Genomic DNA, 22,399 nt, shown 5'->3' with positions numbered 1-22,399 from the left:
GGGATGTGGGAAGGCAGGGAGACCTCCAGTGTCCCTGACGACTTCACCTGCAAGAAGTGCATCCAGCTGCAGTTCCTAACACTCCGTGTTAAGGAGTTGGAGCTGGAACTGGATGAACTCCGGATCATTTGGGAGGTTGAGGGGATGATAGATAGAACATATAGAAAGGTAGTTGCACCCAAGGTGCAGGACACAGGAAACTGGGTGACTGTCAAGAAGGGGAAAGAGGTTAAGGAGCCAGTGCAGAGTATCCCTGTGGCCATCCGCCTCAACAACAGGTACATCACTTTGGATGCTGGGGGTGGGATATGACCTGGCAGAGGAAAGTCACAGTGGTCAGGTCTCTAGCACTGAATCTGGCTCTGGTCAGAAGGGAAGGGGGTGCGGTGGAAGAGAAGAGGCAAGCTGTGGCATTAAGGGAACACAAAGGTTCTATGGATGAGAATGAGATTCGCGGATGGTGTGTTGCCTTCTTGGTGCCAGGGTCTGTGACATCCCAGCTTGAATGCACAGCTTTCTTAAGTGGGAGGGTGAGCAGCCAGAAGTTATGGTCTATGTGATATAGGTGACAAGGCTCTGCAAAGTGAGTTCAGGGACTTAGGTGCTAAGTTAAAGGACAGGATCGCCAGGGTTGTGATCTCAGGATTGCCACCCATGCCACATGATACGCCAGAAATAGGAAGGTCATACATGGCTAAGAGGTTAGTGTAGGAGAGAGGGCATCAAGTTTTTGGATCATTGGGCTCTCTTCCAAGGAAAGTGTGTCTTGTATAGAAGAGACAGTTTGCACCTTAACTGGAGGGGGTCTAATATCCCAGCAGGAAGGTTTGATAGAGCTGCAGAGAAGGGGATTAAACTAGAGTTGCAGAAGATGGGAACCAGTGCCAGAAAAGATAGTGGAGAGGTTGTGGAGACAGATGCTATTCAAAACTCATACAAAATCAGGAATTAAAAAGATCTGAGCTGCATATCGTGGGAAAGGCAGATGAGCTTAGGGCATGGATCCACAAATGGAATTATGATATTGTAGCTATTAGTGAGACTTGATTGCAGGAGGGGCAGGACTTTAACTGAATATTCTGGGGTTCTGTTGTAGATGCAACAGTGCTGGAGAGATTATAGGGGTGGATGGTGTTACTAGTCATGGATAATGTCATGGCAGTGCTCAGAACAGACTGGAGAACTTGTCCACTGAGTCTTTTTGGATGGAAATGAGGAATAAGAAAGGTTAATGGGGCTATATTATTGACCACCCAACAGTCCATGAGATTTAGAGGAACAGATTTGTAGAGAGGTGCCACAGATTGTTGCAAGAAACAATTTTGTTATAGTAGGTGATTTCAACTTTTACATATTGACGGGGGCTTCCATTCTGTAAATGAACTAGATGGGATAGAGTTTGTCAAATTTGTTCAAGAAAGTTTCCTTAATCAGAACATCAGTCCTTAAATCATCCTTAGCAACTAGAAAGGCTCAAAAATTAAGCAAAAATTTTTAGGCAAGTGAGCCTGACGTCGGTAGTGGCCAAGTTATTGGAAGGTCTTCTGATGGACCGGATATATAAGTATGTGGATTGACATGGATTGATTAAGGATAGTCAGCGTAGCTTTGTGCGTGGTAGGTGATGTCCAACCAATTGCATAAAATTTTTCAAGGAAATTCAATAATTCCACTTAATATACAAAATACAAACTGAAATTCTTAGTCTTCTCAGACATCCATGAAAGCAGGAGTACCTCAAAGAATGGATGAAAGTAAAAATTGTTAGCACCCCGAAGTAACCTGGAAAGTTGATGATGGCAAGGCAGTAGATAATGCGGTCGCTTGGCATTCAAGATGAGGTAGTAAATTGAATTAGGCCTTAGCTTTGTGGGAGAAACCAGGGAGTGGTAGTAGATGGTTGCATCTCTGATTGGAGACCTGTGACTAGTGGTATGCTGGAGAGATCAGTGCTGAGTCCATCATTGTTTGTCATCTAATAATCTGGATGAAAATGTGGTTAACTAGATCAGCAAATTTGTGGTTGATGCTAAGAGTGGGAGCGTAGTAGATGGTGAGAAAGGCTATTGTGACTTGCAACAGGATCTGAAAAAATGGCGGATGAAATTTAATGCAGTCAAGTGCCAGGTGTTGCATTTCGGTAGGACCAACAGTGAGCACTAGGGCACTGATGAGTGTAGTAGAACAAAGGGTTCTGGGAGTACAGGTCCATAACTCATTGAAAGTGGTATCTGAAGTATATAGGGTCATAAAGAAAGCTTTTGGCACGTTGGCCTTCACAAGTCAAAAAGTACAGGAGATGGACTGTTATGTTGAAGACATTGGTGAGGCCTAATTTGGAGTATTATGTGCAGTTTAAGTCACCTACCTACAGGAAGGATGTGAATAAGGTTGAAAGAGTACAGAGAAAATTTACAAGGATGTTGCCTGGTCTGGAGGAACTGTGTCATAAGAAAGATTGAATGGGGTGAGACTGTAGAGTGTAGAAGATTGAGAGGAGATTTGATAGAAGCATACAAAATTATGAGGGGTATAGATAGGGTAATTGCAAGTACGCTTTTTGCACTGAGGTTGGGAGGAACTGCAACAAAACATCATAGATTAAGGATGAAATGTGAAAAGTTTAAGAGGAACACGAGGAGTAACTTCTTCACTCAGAATGTTGTGAGATTGTGGAACAAGTTGCCAGGACAAGTGGTGCATGCAAGCCCAATTTCAACGTTTAAGAGAAGTTTGGATAGATACATGGATGGTAGGGGTGTGGAGAGCTATAGACCTGATACAGGTCAATGGGAGTAGGCAGTTTAAATGGTCCGGTACAGATTAGATGGGCTGAAAGGCCTGTTTCTAACCTGTACTTTTCTATACCATTATGACTGTAAGTCCCAACGAGAGAGTGGGCAACATTTGATCTCCGATTAGGGAATGAGACGGGGCAGGTGACAGAAGTTTGTGCGGGGGAACACTCTGCATCTGGTGATCATAATGCTGTTAGTTTCAAGGTAATTATGGAGAAGGATAGATTTGGTCCTTGGCTTGAGATTCTAAGTTGGAGAAAGGCCAACTTTGATGTTATCAGAAATGATCTGCAGGTGTGGATTGGGGCAGGCTGTTTTCTGGCAAAGGTGTAATTTGGTAAGTGGGAGACCTTCAAAAGTGAAATTTTGAGAGTACAGAGCTTGTATGTGCCTGATAAAGAGGTAAAGATAGACATGTTTAGGGACCCTTGGTTTTCAAGCGATATTGATTCGGAAGAAAAAAGGAGCAGATGTAGGTGGGCAGGGGTGCCTATATTGTATAATTCAGAACAATGCTAAAGTAACAGACTGCTACCTGCATTTTTTTATTATGTTGTTCTTACCAAACTTAAATGCCTAGGCAGCTACTTCATATATTTTGGAGTTTGCTTTTGTATTTTTTAAAGCTGTTTTATTTTGTTGTTTCTTGCCTTTTGTTGACATAAATACAGTTTTTGGTCATATAGATGTAAAATGTAAAGTATAAAAAGGAATTAACTTGATTAAGCACAGTGATTTCTTGCAATTGCAATGCAATACAAATCTAACAGTGAATATATTCAGGACTTCAATCTAAATTTGTATAATTTTGTCAGAGGTGTTGCTTGCTGAAAAAAAAGTAAAACTCAGAAGGTGAGAATATATTAAATTTATATGAAAATTTATAATATCAGATATAAACTAAGAAATATTGGAGATTTGAATAATGTTTCATAAGTAATCACATCATAGCTTGACTATAGTCACAAGGGACTGCTGATTCTGGAGTATTTAGGTAGTTCATGGCTCAAGCTCAAGAATGAAAACTATTCTCAATTTTCCTCTGCAACTCCCTGCTAAGAGCTGCATCTAAATTAAAGTGTATTTGCATCAAAAGGTAGTTCATTAATTTGATTCTTAGGATGTGATGATTGTCTTATGAGGAGAGATTGGTGGGGTTAGATGAATAAAGTTTTCTCGTTGAAACATATGGCATTGTTCAGAGACCTGGCAAGCTGGATGTCTAGAATATAGTTCTTTTCGCTGGGGAAAAAGAATTGGGGCTCTTTGTCTCTGAATAAGTGTTTGGCCTTCTCAGTCAGAGAAGAAAAGAAATTTCTTTGGTCAAACATTGCAAATATTTGATAAGTATCTCTAAACTTTATTATATCAGAGATCTGTAGCTTTCTAAATATTTTGGGAATCTACAAGAATATAGTGGGAAGATGTACATGCTGGAACATCAACAAGGACTAAATTATGTTGCGGAGGAGTTTTGTAGGCTAAATGATATCTTCTTTCTTATGTTCATATTGGCTGTGTTTTCAGTTCCTGTCAAACCAGGAATAAACTGATAGAGTGAGATCGCCAAACTTCAGCTGGCGAATGAATGTCGTGCTGAATTTACATCAATCACACCACAGAATATGTACAACAGTCAAATGATGTGGTTACTGTATTAACCAATTTTAGATAAATGGTTTATATAGTTATAATATCTAGTTGATGCTCTTTGTTAAAAGATAATTGATAATAGCTAATACGCAGATCTTTTAAAGGGTTTGTAAACTTGTGAATATGATTACTGTTAAGTTTTTATGTTTTTATGTTTTTTTAAAAAAAGGATAACAAGAATAGCCAAGATTATATTGAGCTGAAGGAATATTAGAAAGGGTTTTGGCATTGAGTAGAGTGTAACCGTTAGTGCTGGGAGAAACAAACAAGATAAAATCTGCAGATGCTGGAAATCTAAGCACTATGCATAGTTATCTGGAGGAACTCAGCAGGCCAGGTGGCATCTGTGGAAAAGAGTAACCGGTCAACGTTTCAGGCTGAGATGTCATCCTGATGAAGTATCCCAGCCCAAAATGTTGAGTGCTGGGCGAAAATGGTCAAGATCAATAGAAACTGAATGATTTAAAAACAAGGAATCAAATAATGAAATCACAGAACTATTCACAATTACTTATGAGCTATTTGTCCTTCATTATAATAGTTAATATAATTTCTCAGCAGTGTAAGTTGATTGAATTCATTGGTATTGGTTTATTATTGTCACATGTACTGAGATACAGTGGAAACAGTTGTCTTTCATGCTGTTCATACAGATCCAATCATACACAGTGTATTGAGGTACAACAAAGTAAAACAATAGCAATGCAAAATAAAGTGTGGGGGCTAGAAAAAGATTTTTAAAGATTGAACGAATAGCCCTATTTGTCACATATACATCGAAGCATTCAGACATTCAATAAAATGTGTCATTTTGCGTCAAGGGCCAACGCAGTCTAAAGCTGGGGCAACTGCGAAGTGTCGCCATGCTTCTGGCACCAACATAGAATGCCTACAACTCACTAACTCCAAATATAGTCCTGAAGAATTATCTTTATTGCCATTATTTTCTTCGTTGTTATTTGACATATGCTAATTTTTATTTTTGCGATGTTTGGAATGCAATATCATGTACGATATGCCTATTATATGCATTTTTATGGTTATCAAACTGCCCCTCAGCACCAATTTTACCCTAATGTAATTGTGATACTACTTGTAAGTTTGTGTTAACCTGTCTCTATAGATTTTACTGCCTGATCTGCCAGTTTTTACTGTACTAATGTAATTGTGCCCAAAGTATCCATTTTGGGAACTTATGTACCTTTTCTTTTTCATGTTTAGTTGTCCTTTGCTTGTCCTCGTTTGACAAAAATACCTCATGTCCCTTGGAGTGTTACCTGAGCAAACATCCCCTACTGCCCAATTGTGATGTTACTCATTTGCAGAATAGTCGGTTTATTAATCGGACTCTATCTGATGTAAACCTAAAACCTTTATAGCTCTTCTACAGTTCTCCCTTTTGAAAAGAACATGCAATTCAATGATATTTTGATCATTCTTAGATAAATGTTCACTTGCTGTGAAATAAATTTGACTTAACAAACATCCGCTAGCTCTGCTGGGGGACAGGATTGTGAGGTCTGGAAGCCCCCAGTCACGAGCTTGGCATATTGGGTGGTGGGTGTTTGATTCAGTCCCTGAGCTGTTGGACTGAGGCAGACAGAACCCTCTGACACCTGCACCCACTACTGAGCAGCCATATTTAGGACCCACTCTACTCACCCCATTTGGGGAAGAGGCTAGAAAAGGTGCCCTAAAAATAGTCTGCCTCGAAACCTCCTGACTGGATTACCACGTCCAGAGGCTTCACCATGGGTGGTCAGAAAAAAGAAATTTGACCTTTGGAGCCAGGACAGTGTGCACTTTGATAGATAGTGCAACCAGTGATCGACCGAAGGGGAAAACGGCGATCACCAGAGAACTGAGGAGATGCCAGACTGACCTAGCTGCCCTTTCTGAAACAACATGTCTGGCCGACAAAGGGCAACAGAAGGAAGAGAAGGGTGGCTAACCCTTCTTCTGGAAAGGGAAGGCAGCTAACGAGGCCAGGATCCGTGGTGTCCTGTTTGCAATAAAGAGACAGCTTGTTAGGAACTCTCTAAACTTCCCATGGGGATCAGTGAACATCACAACATCTGTTTGGTGCTTGCTAACAATCTGTTGTAAGGGTTTATGCACCAACTCTGGACTCAGGAATATGAAAGAAAGGCCTTCTGCGCTTGCTGAGATGCAACATCGTGCAGCATCCCCAAGGGAGGATAAGTTAATTCTCTTAGGAGACGTAAATACCAAGGTCGGTCGAGGCTTTAAACTTTGCAAGAGTAGCATAGGAAAGGAAGGCATTGGAAACATCAACTGAAATGAAATGCTGTTTCTCATCATATCTGCTGAGCACAATCTTATCGCTAACATTCTCTTCCTCCAGTAAAACAAATTCAAGGTATCTTGGTAATATCCCCGATCTAAACAGTGGTGTTTTGTTGACTGTGCCGTTGCCTGAGATAGGGACCACCATGATGTGAATATCGCAAGGGCCATGATTGGCACAGATGACTGCTGGACAGATAATCACCTTATCCACTTCACCATGTCCATCAGATTAATGAAAAAGAAGAGGGTTCATAGATGCATATGTGACCAATACTAAAATTTGAGAACCTGCTTGACACTGCCACCCAACAGCACCTTCTGCCCTAGTTTGGGGAAAATTCCAACAGGAGCATATGGAGGAGATTGAAGAATTCTGGGGTCTGCTTAAATTCATCATCCTCGATGCCTGCAAAAACATCCTTGGGTACATGTCCGGAAAACATCAAGATTGGTTTGATGATGACAACATGAAGCTGGAACTACTCATCTCCAAGAAAAGGAAAGTCTTTTATACCTGGCATTGTGACATTGGCAGCAAGGTCAAAAGAGAAGCTACTCCAGACCCAAAGCAAATGTCCAGTGAAGGGTTAGGGAGCAAAAGATTTCTTGGTGGACTGAGAAAGCCCTGGAAATCCAAATACTTTCAGACTGGTGACATGAGGAAATCTGCAGATGCTGGAAATTCATGCAACACACACAAAATGCTGGTGGAACACAGCAGGCCAGGCAGCATCTATAGGGCTAAGCGCTGTCGACGTTTCGAGCCGAGACCCTTCGTCAGGACTCAGACTGGTGACATGTCAGGCACAGTAATAGTGGCTCTGAATCTGATCCCTTCACTGTAAAGACAGGAGTCAAACAGGCTGCATCATTGCACCCACCCTATTTGTCATCCTTATTGCTGACATCCTTCACCTCACCGGCCAAGACCTGCCACATGGAATCCCAATTGTGTATAGAATAGTCAACAGGCTTTTCAACCTCAACCAGTTCAAGGCCAAGATCAGGGTCAACGCCAACACGATCATGGTGCTTCAGTATGTGAATGACAACACTATCACAGCACACACTGAAGAAGACCTCCAATGTATCCTGAAGGCCCTTCCAAAGCATATAGGGACGTAGGTCTTGTTTTGAATATTAAAAAAAGATACAGGTTCTATATCAGCCACTGCACAACCAGCCATTTATCCAGTCCTCCATTAAAAGTTGTTGATATTGCCCTTCAATATGGAGACCATTTTTCCTATAAAGCATTCTCTTCTTAAAAGCAGACATCGACTCAGAGATCAACTACTGCCTGAGTAGTGTTAATGGATCCTAAGCAAGATTAAGAAAAAGTCTTTGAAGACTATGGCCTATAAGTCCAAACAAAACTTTTATTCTTAAGAACAGTTATTCTTACATTACTGTATGGAGTTGAATCATGGACCACCTACAGTACACACCTGAAAGCCCTGCAACAATACCACCAAAGGACCTTACAAAAGATTTTGAGGATCAGCTGGAAGGACAGACACACGAACACCAGCACACTGGAGGAGGCCAACATGAACTGCATCTCCACCACGATAAAGCAACACCAACTCAGATGGATAGGTCATGTCATTCGGTTGTCTAACTTGCATCTCCCCAAACATACTTTCGTCCCAGTCGAAGGAAGGTCAGGGAGCCCTTTGTGGGCAAAGGGAATGTTTCAAAGATAACATCAACATTAAATCTAAAAGCTGGGAAGACATTGTGCTCAATAGTTGTACCTGGAGGAAATTGATTCAAGGGGGAGCTGTGCTACATCTCAGCTGTGCTGTAGTGAACAAGCATCAGCTGTGAAAGGAGAGACTGCACAACCAAAGGACCGAACCACTAATGACAGCCACCACTTACACTTGTTCACACTGCATCAGAATATGTGGATCCCAGATCAGTCTTTGCTGCCACCTGAGGACCCACCAGTAGGCAACCCCTTAGGAGAACATCTTACTCGAGTCAAATGTGCTACTAGTTTGAAATCAAATTGTTATCTCTAATCCCAATTTGCCTTACTCCCTAAAAACAGAACTGAATCCTGTCTTCCCATTGACAGATTTAAATAACATGCACTGCACGAACAAGATTAAATTTTATTTCATTTGCTATATTAGAAGAATGCAGCTTCTAAATAGTTCATGCTCAACACTTCCTTCCGTTTTTGCCACAGTCCAACTTGGGCCCCATCGCTGTGTGTTTATCTCATGGGAGCTAATATTGAGCATTTAACTAGCTCAGTAATATGAATGCTAGAAGCCCAAAGGTTGATCTAATCTCAGTTCAAATTCTTTCACACATTTTCACACACCAAAGCTAGAAAACTCTACAGTTGAATGAATTAATGTGGCTATGTTTCAAGCAGCTGATCTTGATGACATTGCCCCTCTAAGTAGCACAAGGGTACGAAAATAAAAAGGTACTTCCATTTCTAGCAATTATTATATTGCTGTCTTTAAAACATTTGTGATTGAAGGAAAAATACATTGATCAAAATACTCTTGAGTCAATTACATGGAATAATTAACTTTTCTCTCCCAGGCGTGTTGCAGGACTCAATGCCAGTAAAGCAAAAAGTATAATTGAGTGGCGAGAGAAGAATGGACCATTCATCAATCGAGAACAGCTGAAAGATGTCAAAGGCTTGGGCCCAAAAACCTTTCAACAATGTGCTGGTTTCATCCGAATTAATCCAGAAAACATAAAGAACTTCACCAAGTAAATGCAGTTCTTTTGAATTGTTTTTAAAAAGCCAAAAGTAAAGATATGTAAAAGTCCTGTAATGTTAAAATGTTTAAAATCCATTTCCATTAAAAAGATTGTGTCAGAAGTGCAGTAGGACTATGTCAGAAAATAAACATTGTACATTTTAAATGTTCATTTTTGAAATAGATGCATCATATAATGGTGGAGTAATGCACGGCCATGAGCCTTAGTTTGCAGGTGTAATCATAAACTGTCTCTACTCTGTTTACAGCAGCAATCAGCAGCAGTTTGATGGCACTGGTGAACGTCAAGCTGTAACAGTTGGTAAATCTATCAGAAAGAAGGGGAAAACAGAGTGCACCTCTGCACAGCCAAATCCATTAGATCAGACGTGTATCCACCCTGAATCATATAACACAGCCATGAGGTAAGAGCACAAGCAGTAAGTGAGAACTACCTCAGCACCTTAGACTGATTTCTCATATAAATGTCAACTGAAATATTTCTTCATTTTGTTCTCTCATTTAAGCCAAAGTAATAAATAAAAAAGTTACCGATTTTATATTTTTAGAAGTTGCAAAATAATACTTGTCTGCATACTGATAGCTCATAATATTGCAGGTGATTTTGCTTGAACTTCTGATAAGCTTTTCATCCCACATGCAACTCCTAAAGTTTCGCATTTTGGAGCTTACTGATTATCCTAGTTATATTTTATGATTTAAATTGAAGATTGCAGTTTTGAGATAGCCAATGCCAGTCAGGACATCACAGTTTCCCAGATTTGGGGCAGGTGGATGGATAGCTACAAAGTAGTATACTCCTTATATTGTTTACATCGGGCTTCTGTATGCTTCCAGTGCACGGGCATGAATTTCTCAATGCCATCCTAATTTCAGGAGCTTTGGGCTAGAGTCGCAAATGTCAACAAGAAAGGGCAGTTTGAACACACTTATGTCTCATTCTGCCAGGTAATATCCTCAAACAACACAGCTCAGAATAGAACATCTCTTGCAGAGTGCTAGCATTAGGTGTGTAAACAATGAGACTTGTCTACTGTCAGCAACCAAATAGTGACCAGGACTGCAGTGCTGGGATGTTTACCCAGTAGAGCTTATTGATGTTGACTTGCTTATCCTTCTAGTGAATTTGGGGGCTTCTGCAATCAGTGAAATTTTTCCATTACCGGTGACACCTGTTGTACACAGTCCAGGTCTGTCAGACATATGGATGGGCTGAAATCACTGCTGTCAAGTGGACCGTGAATTATTGTGCCAGCTCTGTGGACTTGATTTTCAAATACCCTTTTCTATTTCTTCCATTTAACCATAGACAGTGCTGGTACTTTGAAGGCAATAGTGAATTTTATTGTCAGGTGTTTTCCTTCACCGAGAGGAAGTTTGAGTTATGGTTAGTGATCCCCCTTCCCAGTATCTTGCTGTGTCAGAGAGCAGTTTTGTGCACATGCCTAAGAGCTTGGCTTGTAAGCATGTATTGCAAGCGTTCAAGCATCATCTGCAAACTGCAGCTGGACTGCTGACATTTGAATAACAGTGAATCTGAAGTATAATCTGCATTGGTTGAACAGTTTCCCAGTAGTTTTCTACAAGATCAGGAAAAGCTGCAAGAAGTTGCAAACTCTGTCAGCTCCATGGGCACTAACCTCACCAGCATCTAAGAAGCCTTCAAAGTGCGGCATTCATCATTAAGAACCTCCTTCACCCAGGACATACTTTCTTCTCATTACTACCATCAAAGAAGAGGTACAGGAGCCTGTAGACCTATGTTGAACCTTTTAGGAAGAGCATCTTCCCCACCGCCATCAGATTTCTGAATGGTCAATGAACCCATATACACTACCTCGTTATTTTTTTTGCTCTCTTTGTAATTTCTTATTGTAATTTATAGTTATTATCATGTATTAGAATGTACTGCTGCCACAAAACAAAGTATTTCATGACATAAGGCAGTGATATTAAAACTGATTCTGATTCTGGATTAACTCCACTCACACAGGAGGTGTATTTATGGTGATAGCAACTTTGTAATGAGAAACCTTTGGAAAATGTGTTGGGCTGAAGACAGTTTTATTTAACACTGGTCTTCACTAATGCTGGTTCTGATATAGAATCACTGGTTGGTGCCATGATTTGGATGTAGTTGTGGAGGAAAGCAACTGTCTTTCTCTTCTATCCTCAGTACAAAAAATAATTATTTAAAACGTGCTGCCATTTTATATAAATATTAACGGCACACAATAGTGTTCTGGTTATCTTAGTGAGCTTATAGTAGGAGTTCTGAGGTATTTATCCAAAGGCATAAATTCATATCCTAAATGGGAGCTAGCTAATTTAAATGCAAGCAATGAAAAAAGGTTGAAATTGAAAATAAAAGCTTTTTTCAGTAACGCTAACCATGAAAATACCAAATTATTGTAAAAATGTATTTACTTCAAAAATGTCTTTTACAGAAGAAAATCTGTCCTCTTTGACTGACCTGACCTCATTCTCAACTTATTAATGTGGCTGACTCTTTGTTGTCTCTTTGGTTCATTGTAATTGGGGATATAAAATAAATGCAGACATTTCCAGTGATGTCCACAATCTATGAATGAAATGTTAAAGAGCATTGCATAATGAGAAAAAATAAACCTTGTTGTTTTAAATCCATTCAGAGCATTATTGAATGAGACCAAAGCATCTACAATTCTCATTGGTAGTACAGTAATAACAAACATTTTGAGATAAGAGGCAACACTGTGTATCAGATCATACTAGTATTTGTGGATCATATCATGGTTTATCTAGAAATTATCTGTGTGTGTGTGTAGCAGTGATCTTTGCATCATCAGTGGGATGGGGGAGGTTCCGGAGGATTGGAAGGTTGCGAACGTTGTTTCCTTATTCAAGAAAGGGAGTAGAGATAGCCCAGGAAATTATAGACCATTGATTCTTACTTCGTGGTTGGTAAGTTGATGGAGAAGATCCTGAGACGCAGGATTTATGAACATTTGGAGGGGCATAATATGATTAGGAATAGTCAGCATGGCTTTGTCAAAGGCAGGTCGTGCCCTACGAGCCTGATTGAATTTTTTGAGGATGTGACTAAACGCATTGATGAAGGTAGAGCTGTAGATTGCATATGGATTTCAGCAAGGCACTTGACAAGGTACCCCATGTAAGGCTTATTGAGAAAGTAAGGAGGCATGAGATCCAAGGGGATATTGCTTTGTGGAACCACAACTGGCTTGTTCACTCAACACAAAGATGGGTTATATTCTGCATGGAGGTCAGTGACCAGTGGTGTGCCTCAGGGATCTGTTCTGGGACCCCTTCTATTCATGATATTTATTAATGACCTGGATGAGGAAGTGGAGGGATGGGTTAGTAAATTTGCTGATGACACAAAGGTTGGGGGTATTGTGGATAGTGTGCAGGGCTGTCAGAGGTTATAATGGGGCATCGATAGGATGCAAAACCAGGCTGAGAAGTGGCAGATGGAGTTCAACCCAGATAAGTGTGAGGTGGTTCATTTTGGTAGGTCAAGTATGATGGCAGAATATAGTATTAATGGTAAGACTCTTGGCAGTGTGGAGGATCAGAGGGATCTTGGGATCTGAGAGCATAGGACACTCAAAGCTGCTACGCAGGTTGACTGTGTGGTTAAGAAGGCATATGGTGTATTGGTCTCCATCAACCATGGGGTTGAGTTCAAGAGCTGAGAGGTAATGTTACAGCTATATAGGACCCTGGTCAGGCCCCACTTAGAGTACTGTGCTCCGTTCTGGTCACCTCACTACAGTACAGGAAGGATGTGGAAACTATAGAAAGGGTGCAGAGGTGATTTGCAAGGATGTTGCCTGGATTGGGGAGCATGCCTTATGAGAATAGGTTGACTGAACTCAGCCTTTTCTCCTTGGAGTGGTGGAGGATGAGAGGTGACCTGATAGAAGTGTATAAGATGATGAGAGTCACTGATTGCGTGGATAGTCAGAGGCTTTTTCCCAGGGCTGAAATGACTAACACAAGAGGGCCCAGTTTTAAGGTGCTTGGAAGTTGGTGCAGAAGAGATGTCGAGGCAAGTTTTTTACACAGAGGGTGGTGAGTGCGTGGAATGGGCTGCAGGCGACTGTGGTGGAGGTGGATACAATAGGGTCTTTCAAGAGACTCTTGGATAGGTACATGGAACTTAGAGAAATAGAGGACTATGGGTAACCCTAGGTAATTTCTAAAGCTGGTACATGTTCAGGACAGCATTGTGGGCCGAAGGGCCTATATTGTACTGTAGGTTTTCTATGTTTTCCCGGCATCCCTTCATGCCCTGAACAATCAAGAATCTATCAATCTCTGCTTTAAGTATACATAGAGACTTGGCCTCCACTGCTGTTTGTGGCAAAGAACTCCACTGATTCACCAATCTTTGGCTAAAGAGCATCCTCCCCATCTCCGTTCTAAATGGATACCCTTCTATTGTGAGGCTGTATCCTGTCGTCTTAGACTCTCCCACCACAGGAAATGTCCTCTCCACATCCAATCTATGAAGGCTTTTCACCATTCAATAGATTTCAATGAGGTTACCCCTTATTCTTCTGAATTCCAGTGACTACAGGTCGAGAGCCATCAAACATTCTTCATATGACAAGACATTCAACCCTGGAATCATTTTCGTGAATTGAAGCAGCTCAATCAAATCGCACAAATAGTAAAGTGTGTTTGATGATGAGGACATTAAACATCAAATCGCTGCCAAAAGTGATTCCACTGCCACGACCCCTGACCCACCGAGGCGATCGAACTTTGCAGCGTGGGTTGCAAGGCTCCTGCACCGTCTACCGGCAGCAATGAGAAAGAGAGCTGTCAAGTACAGGCACACTGCACTGAACACCAGTTCACTTTCCACTCTTGTCGATTTAAGTCTTGCTCAATGTTTTTATCGGCATGGAGTAATGGAGCTGGCCATAGGTTCATGTTCCGCCCTTAGGAACGGACACATCATGCAACCCCAGCGGTGGCTGTAGTTGCGTTCCACAATGAATCACTCAGGAAATTGCAGAAGTGCCAGATCTTTCAGTCAGCCCAAACTACAGACATATATGTCCATAGGGAAATAAAAATAAGTACATACTGTGTATGTCACCAAATATAAATGTCACTCCACTCTTTAAGGAAGGAGGGAGGCACAAAGAAGGAAATTATATAGGTCAGGTAGACTGACTTTAGTGGTTGGGAAGATGTTGGAGTCAATTTTTAAGGATGAGATTTCAGGGTACTTGGAGTCACGTAAGGGGAAATCATGCCTGACTAATCTACTGGAATTCTTTGAGGAAATAACAGGCAAGATAGACCGGAGAGTCAGTGAATGGTGTTTACTTGGATTTTCAGAAGACCTTTGTAAAGGTACTGCACAGTAGACTGCTAAATAAGATATGAGCTCGTGGTACTACAGGAAAAATACTAGCACAAATAAAAGATTGTCTGATTGGCAGGAGACAAAGAGCGGGAATAAAGTAGGCTTTTTCTGGTTGGTTGGTTGTGACGACTTGTGTTCTGCAGGGGTCAGTGTTAGGACTGACTCTTTTCATGTTATATGTCACTGATTTAGATGATGGAATCAATGGCTTTGTGGCCAAGTTTGTGGATGATACAGAGATAACTGGAGAGGAAGGAAGTTTTGAGGAGTAGGCAGTCTGCAGAAGGGCCTAAGCAGATTAAGAAGGAAGTGGAGATAGAATACTGTACAGGGAAATGTGTGGGCATGCACATTGGTAGAAGGACTAAAGGCATAGACTATTTTCTAAGCAGGGAGAAAGTTTACAAATCAAAGGTGCAAAGGGATTTTGGAGGTCTCATGCAGAATTACTTAAAGATTAATTTGCAGATTGAGTCAGTGGTAAGGAAGACAAATGCAATGGTAGCATTCATTTCAAGAGGACTGGAATATAAAAGCGAGGATGTGGTTGCTGGTAGTTTATAAGACATTGGTCAGAGTACACTAGGGGTGTCATGAGTAGTTTTGGGCCCGTGCTCTAAGAAAAAGGTACTGGCATTGGAGAGGATCCAGAGCAGATTCACAAGAATGATTCCAGGAAATGAAAGGGTTAACATATGAGACATGTTTGATGACTTTGCACGTGTACTTACTGGAGTTTAGAAGAATACAGAGGTATTTCATTGAAAGGTCTAGATAATGCAGAGGATGTTTCCTATAATGGGTGAGTCTAGAACGTGAAGGAACAGCCTCAAAATAGAGGGATGTCCATTTTGAACAGAGATGAGGAATTTATTTAGCCAGAGGGAGGTGGATTGTCACACGTGGCTGCAGAGGCCAAGTCATTGGGTAGATATAAAGCAGAGGTTGATAGGTTCTGGATTAGCCAGAGTGACCTAAGTTATGAGGAGAAGACAGAAGAAAGGAGTTGAGAGGGATCATAGAGCAGCCATATTGGAATGGCAGAGCAGACTTGATGGGCTGAATGACCTAATTCTGCCTATGTCTTATGGTTTTATCTGCTTTATCACAGACAACAAAGAAGGAGAAATGCAGAAAAGACAACTAACTGTGTGAATACAATAAGGAAAAAATAGCAAACAAAATAATAATAAATAAATAAGCAATAAATATCAAAAACATGAGATGAAGAATCTTTAAAATTGAGTAATTACATTGTGGGAACAGTTTAGTATTTGGTTGAGTGAAGTTATCCCCTTTGGTTCAAGAGCCTGATGGTTGAGGAATAATAACTGTTCTTGAACCTGGTGGTGTGGGTCCTGAGGATCCTGTACCACCTCTTGGATGGCAGTGAGAAGAAAGGATGGCCTGGGTGGTGGAGATGGTTAAAGGATGCTGCTTTTCTGAGATTGTGCATCTCGTGGATGTGCTCAATGGTGGGGAGTGCTTTATCTGTGATGTACAGGGCCATATGCACTACTTGTTAGGCTTTTCCATATCAACCAGTAATGTGAACACAGTCTGACAAATAGAGGTTTTTTTACTCTGACTCAGACATTCACTGCAATTGTCTGAGTGTCCAGGTGCTGCACATCTGTTATTATCTTTAAAATATAGCTCTTTAACCACATAATGAGATAAACAAATACAATATTCCTGGGCTGGTGGTCAAAGGATTACAACAGATGGAGAAACTCAGGAAATCATGTTGTATTTTTATACTGTGATTCAGTTCTACTCTTTTTGCTAAAGAGCATTAATGTCTTTCTTGCATCACAGCGTTATACCTTTAAAACTGGTTTGCATTTTTAATATGAGCACAGATGATTTTTCCTACAAAAGGGAGTTTTTTAAATTTTGTAAAATCTTCCATTACTAAATTAAATTATGTTAATACTATAATGATCCAAGAGCAATTTGGTATAATTTAGTAGCATGGTGATGTTTTACAAATGTTATTTGCCAGCTCTGGATTTTTGATCACTGAATGAGGTGATATAAGTAATGTAAATTAGTTATATCGCCTGATGTCATTGTCACTTGCATGCATTTTAATGCAATTTACTTATTTTTATTGTTCCTATCTAATTTTAATTGTTATAACCTTTTGCTTATTTTTTTTTAACATCCCTGGTAATTTTTGTTTTCAAATTGCTTTCTTTGGTAGATAGTAAGGTGACAGCTGGAAAAGCCATGAGATTGGCTTAGCCAGCCATCAAAGACCTTTGCTGTGTGTCTCAGTCCAAGATACACCAGATAATGTCATACTTGGGTCTCTGAGTACTTTATTTCTTCTGACTGTGCCACCAAGGATTTAGACAGCTTTGAGCAGCTATTTCAAACTATGTGGCAATTTGGTTTTTGGATCAGGAGAAAGAGCAAAAGTGGTCCATTGCCAACTGGGAAATCCAGGCTATTAATTAGAATGTGCCATTTTGACTGAAGATGTAAGCAAAACCTTAGCTTTGAGCTTTAGGGTAAATGATTCTATGTTTTAGATACAAAGCCAGAGGGAACAAGAGGAAATCCTGAGAACTACAGACCAGTGAGTCTCATGTCAGTTGTAGGGAAATTGCTGGAGAAAATTCTTAGGGGTAGGATATATGAAGATTTTGAAACCCATGGCCATGAGAGAAAGCATGCCTTTGTGCAGGGCAGGTTGTACCTTAACAACTTGATTGACTTTTTTGATGAGGTGATGAGAGAGATTGATGAGGGTAGGGCAGTGGATGTTATCAACATGGATTTTACTAAGGTGTTTGAAAAAGTCCCTCATGTGAGGCTAATCCAGAAGATTAAGTTGCATGGGATCTGTGGTGAATTGGCTGTCCAGATTCAGAACTGGCTTGTGCATAGACGACAGAGTAGTGATTGAAGGGACTTACTGAGCTGGAGGTCTGCACTTGGTGGAATTCTGTTGTTCATAATGTATATAAACGACCTGGGCGAAAATGTAGATGGCTGGGTTAGTAAATTTGCAGACGATACTAAGATTGTTAAACTTGTGAAAAGTGTACAGCACATTATTGATCATATGGGCTGAGAAATGGCAGATGGAGTTAAACCCAGATAAATGTGAGGTGTTGCACCTTGGTAGGGCAATTGAAAGGAGGCAGTTCCTTAACAGTGTTGCTGAGCAGAGAGATCTTGGGATCCAAGTTCATAATTCCTTGAAAGTGGCTACACAGGTCGATAAAGTGGCTATGAAGGCTTATGGAATACTTGCTTTTATTAATTTCAGGAGGTTATTATGCAACTTTATAAAACTCATGTTAGGCCACATCTGGAATTTTGCATCCATTTCTGGCCACCTCACTATAAAAAGGATGTTGAGGTTTTGGAGAAGGTGCAGAAGAGGTTTAGAGGGCATGTACCATCAGGAGGGGCTGGATAAACTTGGAAAAATCTGTAGGTTTTTGGTTTAAGATTATGCTACCGAAGATGTGCGACAGATTGCTGGTAAATCATAAGACAAGAGAATTATCTAAAAACATAACATAATCTTTCATGAAGCAAATTGTGGTGAACTATTGCTGCAGACGGTGTGGAGGCAGGTGGGGCTGGTTCCAGGGGTGAGCTGATGTGCTGGGGCATTCCACGGTGCAATGTGTTCATGTTCGAGCCGGGATTGCGAATGGGGTTGTTGGTTTTGCTGCCGGAGATGGAGTGAACGACTTTGAGAAAAGTTGATGTGGAGGGTTTCGATGCTCATCCACCTAACCTGGGTGCGAGGTTGGATCGCTCCAAGCGCCGAGCCGATTGGCTGAGATTGAGAACAGCTTTAAGTGGGAGAATCCAGTCGTATTGGGGTGCCCGGACCATGGAACATGGTACTACTCCGTGCTTGGACAATATAACTGGTGACTCAGACTGGAAGCCCAAACATTGGATACAGAGGCGAGAGTGGGGCTGATTTTCACTTGCTCTCCCGTGAATATTCATTCTTTATTCCATGGTGTTGAGGCTGTGAGCTGAGCTGGCTGCTGTGTGTTTCTGTCCCACTTGGCTTGGGCCTACTCTGCCTGCTCTAGGACTTGTCTTGTTCAGGATACTGTTGGCTTGCTTCTATTGTTTGCACAATCTGGTTTTTTTCTCTCTCTCTTTTTCTCTTAACATTGGCTTTTTTTGGGTTATTCAGGTTTCTTGCTTGGTGGTTGCCTATAAGCAGACAATTTTCAAGGTGTATAATTTATACATTCTTTAATAAATAAATGTATATTAGGTGCTGGAAATCCAAGCAACACACACAGAATGCCAGAGGGGCTCAACAGGCCAGGCAGCATTTATCGACGTTTCAGGCTAAGACCCTTCATCAGGACTCAGGTTTTCCATAGATGCTGCTTGGCCTGCTGAGCTCCTCCAGCATTTTGTGTGTGTTGCCTAGATAAACATGAGTTGTTTTCTCTGGGGCATCGGAGACTGAGGGGAGATCTGGTAGAGTTTTACAAGGTTATGAGAGGCATAGCTAGAGTAGACAGAGCGTGTCTGTTTCCCAAGTGTGGAATGTCAAATTCCAGAGGGCATGCATTGAAAGTAAGGGGGGTAGGTTCAATGGGAATGTGAGGGGTAAACTTTTTACTTAAAGAGATGTGGACGCTTGGAATCCACTGCATAGTGTGGTGGTACAGGCAAATACATTAGAGGCTTTTAAGAGATGTAAGGAAGATGGAAGTGTGACACGTGGCCAAGTGGTTAAGGCGTTGGACTAGTGATCTGAAGGTCATGGGGTCGAGCCCCAGCCAAGGCAGCGTGTTGTGCCCTTGAGCAAGGCAATTAATCACACATTGCTCCAGTCCACCCAGCTGAAAATGGGTAACGGCAAAATGCTGGGGGTTAACCTCATGATAGACTGGCTTCCTATTCAGGGGGTGGGGGGTGCGGGGAGAGTCTCGTACTCTCAGTTGCTTCATGCCACAGAAACCGGCATAAGCACAGGCCTGATGAGCCTATAAGGCTTGGGACAGACTTTAACTTAACTTTAACTTTTAAGGAAGATGGAGGTATAAGGACATAACCATATAACAACCATATAACAATCACAACAAGGAAACAGGCCATCTCGGCCCTCCTAGTGCGTGCCGAACTCTTAATCTCACCTAGTCCCACCTACCCGCACTCAGCCCATAACCCTCCACTCCTTTCCTGTCCATATACCTATCCAATTTTACCTTAAATGACACAACTGAACTGGCCTCTACTACTTCTACAGGAAGCTCATTCCACACAGCTATCACTCTCTGAGTAAAGAAATACCCCCTCGTGTTTCCCTTAAACTTCTGCCCCCTAACTCTCAAATCATGTCCTCTCGTTTGAATCTCCCTTACTCTCAATGGAAACAGCCTATTCACGTCAACTCTATCTATCCCTCTCAAAATTTTAAATACCTCGATCAAATCCCCCCTCAACCTTCTACGCTCCAGTGAATAGAGACCTAACTTGTTCAACCTTTCGCTGTAACTTAAGTGCTGAAACCCAGGTAACATCCTAGTAAATTGTCTCTGCACTCTCTCTAATTTATTGATATCTTTCCTATAATTCGGTGACCAGAACTGCACACAATATTCTAAATTTGGCCTTACCAATGCCTTGTACAATTTTAATATTACATTCCAACTTCTGTACTCAATGCTTTGATTTCTAAAGGCCAGCGTTCCAAAAGCCTTCTTCACATCTACATGATGTGATACAGCCTATCTACATGAGACTCCACCTTCAGGGAACTATGCACTGTTATTCCTAGATCTCTCTGTTCCTCTGCGTTCCTCAATGCCTACCATTTACCCTGTATGTTCTATTTGGATTATTCCTGCCAAAATGTAGAACCTCACACTTCTCAGCATTAAACTCCATCTGCCAACATTCAGCCCATTCTTCCAACCGGCATAAATCTCCCTGCAAGCTTTGAAAACCCACCTCATTATCCACAACACCTCCCACCTTAGTATCATCGGCATACTTACTAATCCAATTTACCTCCCCATCATCCAGATCATTTATGTATATTACAAACAACATTGGGCCCAAAACAGATCTCTGAGGCACCCCGCTAGTCACCGGCCTCCACCCCAATAAACAATTATCCACCACTACTCTCTGGCATCTCCCATCTAGCCACTGTTGAATCCATTTTATTACTCCAGCATTAATACCTAACGACTGAACCTTCTTAACTAACCTTCCATGTGGAACTTTGTCAAAGGCTTTGCTGAAGTCTATATAGACTACATCCACTGCTTTACCCTCGTCAACATTCCTCGTAACTTCTTCAAAAAATTCAATAAGATTTGTCAAACATGACCTTCCACGCACAAATCCATGCTGGCTACTCCTAATCAGATCCTGTCTATCCAGATAATTATTAATACTATCTCTAAGAATACTTTCCATTAATTTACCCACCACTGATGTGAAACTGACAGGTCTATAATTGCTAGGCTTACTTCTAGAACCCTTTTTAAACAATGGAACCACATGAGCAATACGCCAATCCTCCGGCACAATCCCTGTTTCTAATGACATCTTAAAGATCTCCGTCAGAGCTCCTGCTATTTCTACACAAACTTCCCTCAAGGTCCTGGGGAATATCCTGTCAGGACCCGGAGATTTATCCCCTTTTAAATTTCTTAAAAGCACCAGTACTTCAACCTCTTTAATTGTCATAGGTTACATAACTTCCTTACTTGTTTCCCACAGCTTACACAATTCAATATCCTTCTCCTTAGTGAATACCGAAGAGAAGAAATCATTCAAAATCTCTCCCATCTCCCTCGGCTCCACACATAGCTGACCACTCTGATTCTCTAAGGGGCCAATTTTATCCCTCACTATCCTCTTGCTTTTAATATAACTGTAGAAACCTTTCGGATTTACTTTCACCTTATTTGCCAAACCAACCTCGTATCTTCTTTTAGCTTTTCTAATCTCTTTCTTAAGATTCCTTTTACATTCTTTATATTCCTCGAGCAATTCCTTTACTCCATGCTGCCTATATCTATTGTAGACATCCCTCTTTTTCCGAACCAAATTTCTAATATCCCTTGAAAACCATGGTGCTTTCAAACCTTTAACCTTTCCTTTCAACCTAACAGGAACATAAAGATTCTGTACCCTCATAATTTCACCCTTAAATGACCTCCATTTCTCTATTACATCCTTCCCATAAAACAACTTGACCCAATCCACTCTCTCTAAATCCCTTCACATCTCCTCAAAGTTAGCCTTTCTCCAATCAAAAATCTCAACTCCAGGTCCTGTCCTGTCCTTCTCCATAATTATATTGAAGCTAATGCTATTGTGATCACTGGACCCGAAGTGCTCCCCAACACATACATCGGTCAGCTGACCTATCGCATTCCCTAACAGGAGATCCAACACTGCCCCATCTCTAGTCGGTACTTCTATGTATTGTTGCAAAAAACTATCCTGCACACATTTCACAAACTCTAAACCATCCAGCCCTT

General features: G+C 41.1%; 1 protein-coding gene across 3 annotated transcripts in view; it reads left to right on the top strand.

Annotated features, from left to right (window-relative positions):
- Positions 1 to 22,399, top strand: part of srbd1 (S1 RNA binding domain 1) — a 303,090-nt gene that overhangs the window by 236,100 nt on the left and 44,591 nt on the right. For 2 of the 3 annotated variants that reach the window (XM_059985737.1, XM_059985736.1), the window contains exons 19-20: positions 9,327 to 9,503; positions 9,763 to 9,918. In XM_059985737.1, coding sequence (XP_059841720.1) covers positions 9,327 to 9,503; positions 9,763 to 9,918 — 333 coding nt within the window. The remainder of the gene's footprint in view (positions 1 to 9,326; positions 9,504 to 9,762; positions 9,919 to 22,399) is intronic. The other variant, XM_059985738.1, reaches the window with a different exon arrangement.

This window comes from Hypanus sabinus, chromosome 12, assembly GCF_030144855.1.
Source record: "Hypanus sabinus isolate sHypSab1 chromosome 12, sHypSab1.hap1, whole genome shotgun sequence".
Taxonomy (NCBI): domain Eukaryota; kingdom Metazoa; phylum Chordata; class Chondrichthyes; order Myliobatiformes; family Dasyatidae; genus Hypanus; species Hypanus sabinus.
This window is presented reverse-complemented; position numbering and strand designations above follow the sequence as displayed.